This window comes from Fulmarus glacialis, unplaced genomic scaffold, assembly GCF_000690835.1.
Source record: "Fulmarus glacialis isolate BGI_N327 unplaced genomic scaffold, ASM69083v1 scaffold34055, whole genome shotgun sequence".
NCBI classification, from domain to species: domain Eukaryota; kingdom Metazoa; phylum Chordata; class Aves; order Procellariiformes; family Procellariidae; genus Fulmarus; species Fulmarus glacialis.
In genome coordinates, this window is record NW_009215505.1 from 2169 (window position 1) to 6412 (window position 4244).

The 4244-nt window shown below is 53.7% G+C and overlaps 1 protein-coding gene across 1 annotated transcript in view; it reads right to left on the reverse strand.

Annotated features, from left to right (window-relative positions):
* Positions 1-2185: 2185 nt before the first annotated feature.
* The window catches only part of RPS11 (ribosomal protein S11), a gene marked incomplete at its 5' end in the record, with an annotated part of 2333 nt that continues 274 nt past the window's right edge, over positions 2186-4244 (reverse strand). Inside the window, 3 exons of the mRNA XM_009578968.1 lie at positions 2186-2415; positions 3268-3397; positions 4091-4166. Of these exons, the coding sequence (XP_009577263.1) occupies positions 2292-2415; positions 3268-3397; positions 4091-4166 (330 nt within the window). The remainder of the gene's footprint in view (positions 2416-3267; positions 3398-4090; positions 4167-4244) is intronic.

Here is a 4244-nt window from a genome sequence, read left to right on the forward strand (position 1 = left end):
GAGCTGCCGGGGGCAAAGCCAGGCCAACGCTCTGCCAGGCAGCCGCACTGCGAGCCCTCCTGCACCCCAGACCCCCCCGGACCACCACCTTTCCTGCTGCCCTCCCATACACGGCTCTTCCCTGACTCCTCGGCACCCAGGGACGTGCCTCCGGAGGTGCTCCCCCCACTTGCTCCACGGCTGACCCGTTTCAGCCCTTGCCTCGGTGACTTCGGGAAAGCACCGGCCACGGCAGGCGGCACGGCTGAGCTCCGGGCGGCAGAGCAGAGGAGCTGACGCACGTGCTGCTCCAGCACCGACGCACCAGCGAGGCGGCGGCATCCCCCAGCCCGGGTGGGAATGTCAGCTCCGGAGCTCTGCCAGGAGCCCGTACCACCGGCTTCAGGGATCCTGTACTACCAGCTGAGGCCCCGCTGCTGCTCTTCCCCCCACGGGGTCTGTCCCAGGAGCCCGTACCACCGGCTTCAGGGATCCTGTACTACCAGCTGAGCCCCTGCTGCTCCTCTTCCCCCAGCCCTGATCCCAGCCTCCCACCAGGCTTGCGGATTTAGGCAGAGGAACCTCCGGGCACCACAACCCCACGCGGACACCCCCCCCGCAGCCTCGTCTGAGGGTCCCCACAGGTAACATGGCTGCGTGCAGACGTCTCAGATGGCCACCCTGACAGACTGGGCTCGTTCAGTTTGCTACATCCCCGTCAAAATAAGAGAGAAAGAGTTCAGGCAGAGCCCTGTGGAAGGAGGGGAAGGCTGCCGGGAAGCCTGGCAGGAAGGACCCTTCCTGCACAGAGACAAGGAGAAGCCATCTGACCCGGCTGCTGTCGGAATCATTCACTCGTACCCTAGCGAAAGCTGACCAACTGATCAGTGGGCACCAACGAAATATCTAGGTACAAAGACCCACGCAATTCTGGGTCCTACCTTCACTCTATAGGACTGACAAGAGACTGGCTTTACTGGTAATGTCTCCAGCCTGCCGCAGAGCGAGCACTCCTCCCAAATCCTTCCGAATTCCTCCCAGATGCAAGGGGACATCCCTGCCACAAAGGTACAAGGCAGCAGGAACCAGAAGCTCTCACACCAACACTACTAAATTTTTTTTAAGCCAGACGTGCGTTAACACAGAAGTCACCACGACGCAGCATTTTGCACGAGCTGTGGGGCACCGAATCGCGCTCGCAGCCCTTCCCAGCGCTAACTCGACAGGCGACGCTGCAGGAGCCAGCCCCAGGTTAAGGTAACGCTGCCAGCTGAACCACACGTGTTTAAAACACCGAATTTTGATTGTTTCACCTCTGGTTCTCACCACACACCCTCTCCTGCTGCTCCACAGCACAAGTGCCATACATACCGCATCACGCCATCGCTCCCTCCTGGCTTTTCCCCCGAACGTGGGATCAGTTTCCTGCAGAAGGGCTTACTCAGTTCCCAGAATAACATTTCCTACGACTGTTGGAACCACAAGCAACTGTCACCTCTAAAAAAATCTGCAGGAAAAGCAGTTTCTTTAGCATTAATTCCCACTCCCTTCAGCGGCTGACGCACCACAGCCTCATAAAAATGTGCTTGGACACCTTTGCGTGTGAAAGATGCATCGCATCTTTCGCTTCAAATACACATTTAAACTTTCTGAGAAACAACCTTTAAAGTCACAACTGCCTTTGTTACCACCAAGAGGCTTTACATTATTCTAAACCAAATTATTACGCAATCTTCCATCTGTTACCGGCTGCGGCTCTGCTGGGGAGGGGTGAAATGGCATACCAAAAATCCGTATCTGACTGGAAAGCCTCAAGAACTCTCCAGAGTAGCTAAAAGCAATCAGAGCATGTTCCCTTTCGCTTTTTTACTGCGCCCAGGTTCTCCACACATTAAAAAAATCTGTCTTCAGCCTGGCCCGGAATACAAAGCCTGGGAGGAGAAAGATGCAAAGGCAGTCTCCTTCGGACAGGCTGTGCAGGAGCTGGCTGCGCCACACCTCGGACCACTCGCGGTACCGGTCAGGCCGTGTGCCAGCTCCACAAACCGTGGTACTGTTCTGTCAGGAGCACAACATTCAGTCCTTGTCCCGCACCCAAACTCTCACCATTAGAAACAGAAAACCTGGAATGTCTGAACTAACTGCATAATACGCTCACATTTTCCTCAGGAGGTGCGCTCATCTCGCCCATCTCGCCCAGTGACGAGTTCACACTTGCTGTTGCGTCCTCATGCTATTTATTTCCGATTACACACACAGGGTATGTTTTTACAAAACTTTTATTTGTCCTGCATATCTTCCTTACGCTGTTTTTAAAACTTCTGGAATTGCTTCTTGGTACCAGCAGCCTTCGTGACTTTGAGAACGTTGAACCGGACAGTCTTGCTGAGGGGACGACACTCTCCCACGGTGACAATGTCCCCAATCTGGACATCCCTGCAAAGATATTAGCGGTATTTCAGCGGTTCTGAGTCTTCTGCATTTACGCTTGGTCTGCTCTGTAGCACAGACATTTGCCTCGCGCGATGCTACCAAGTAACACAGCACTGAGAGCGACCTCGGGTACCTGAAGTTGTAATGCAAGGAGGTTTTATTTTCAGTGCTGCAGAGACGAGCGTGCCGAAAAAGCAGCAGCTGCCCCCTGCAGCTGCCACAAGGCCTTGGGGTCCGTCACTCCACACTAAGCTCAAACTCAAGGCTGAACGCAAGCTTTTCAAGAGCGGGGTGGGTGCTGAGCGCTGAAGGGAAACCCTTTGGAGATGGGGAGCCTCCTTCCCAGGCACCCTCAGGCTCAAAGCACTTCTTAAGCCAGATCAGCTGGACTGCAACGCTAGTCCCAGTTTTTCTGGAAACCTGCACTCCAAAGACAGGCTTCGGAAACACGTGGTAGACAAAAAACCCGCCAGCCTTTGGACCTGTCCCCTCTGGCCTCAGCATTTGCTTCAGAGACATCTAAGTCTTTATCCTTGCTCAAGAACTGTAACGGTGTACGGTTTCAGAACAGGCAGGCTGACCAGAACCTGTCCCTCACCAGCAGAGGCTCTGAAGACCATCGTGAATTTAGACATCACCACCAGTAAGCAGGTTCCAGGTCAGAAGCAGCAATAAAACTGCCTGTGTCACACTGACGTGCACGCTCACTGCAGCTCCTACACAAACGCCGAGTTCAGCACCATAAACAGTCTCTACAAACATGTGTGCAAGACCCTCGGAGCACGTCTGGCACTCCCGTGCACCTCCTCTCCACGGGGTAACGCTCCCCCCGTCACCGCGGGGACTTGCACGCACCTGAAGCAGGGGGAGAGATGCACAGACATGTTCTTGTGGCGCTTTTCGAAGCGGTTGTACTTGCGGATGTAATGCAGGTAGTCCCGACGGATGACAATGGTGCGCTGCATCTTCATCTTGGTAACCACACCTGGGCGACAGAAGCGGGGGGGACACGACAGCAATGAGCGTAAGCAAGCACGCACTGACCAGTGGTAAACTGGGCTGGAGATTTGGGTTGTAACTAACAGAAGAGGGGTTTTGACAAGAGCTATCCAAAAGGATCAGCAGCGACAAGTGGTGTTTGACACCTGAAGGCAGTACCCTTCAATCCCAGCAATTTCTCCTTATTTAACTTAGTAAAAAACTATAACACATTCCTTGAGGGGTGCTCTGAGACCCCAGGATGAACAGGCTTTCTTACTGCCAGGCTACAATACTCAAATTTGTATTATAAAAAAAATTATTTCTCTTGTCTGTTTGAAGATTTCTAAGCGCACTGTGACACCTTTCCAAGAACAATGCTCCCTGTGTTATCTGCTACCGTATTACATCAACACCTGCACCACAGAACAGCACATCTGGAAGGATAACTGCCAGCAACTGGTCCTTTCACTGGGCATCAGCAAAGCCGTGCGGCATTGTCGTCAAAGCCCCTTCACCATGAGGCTTGGAAGACCATCGTGAGAGAATGGCATCATGTGCAGCTCAAGGACCACAGCAGAGTTTCCAAGCAGCTCCCGACTGACTCTCACAGCTCGTGGGCTTAGATTGCTTACCCACTTCAGGGCAGTGACGGGATTACGCCTGTACTGTTACTCCCCAAGGCACCTTCACAACTCACCTGACAGGATTCGGCCACGGATGGAGACATTACCAGTGAATGGACACTTCTTGTCAATATAGGTGCCCTCAATCGCCTGCAAAGAGAAACGATTGTCAGCACCTGGATGGACACACAGCTCAGGCAGCTCGGAAGCTTGATGACCGAGGAGCCA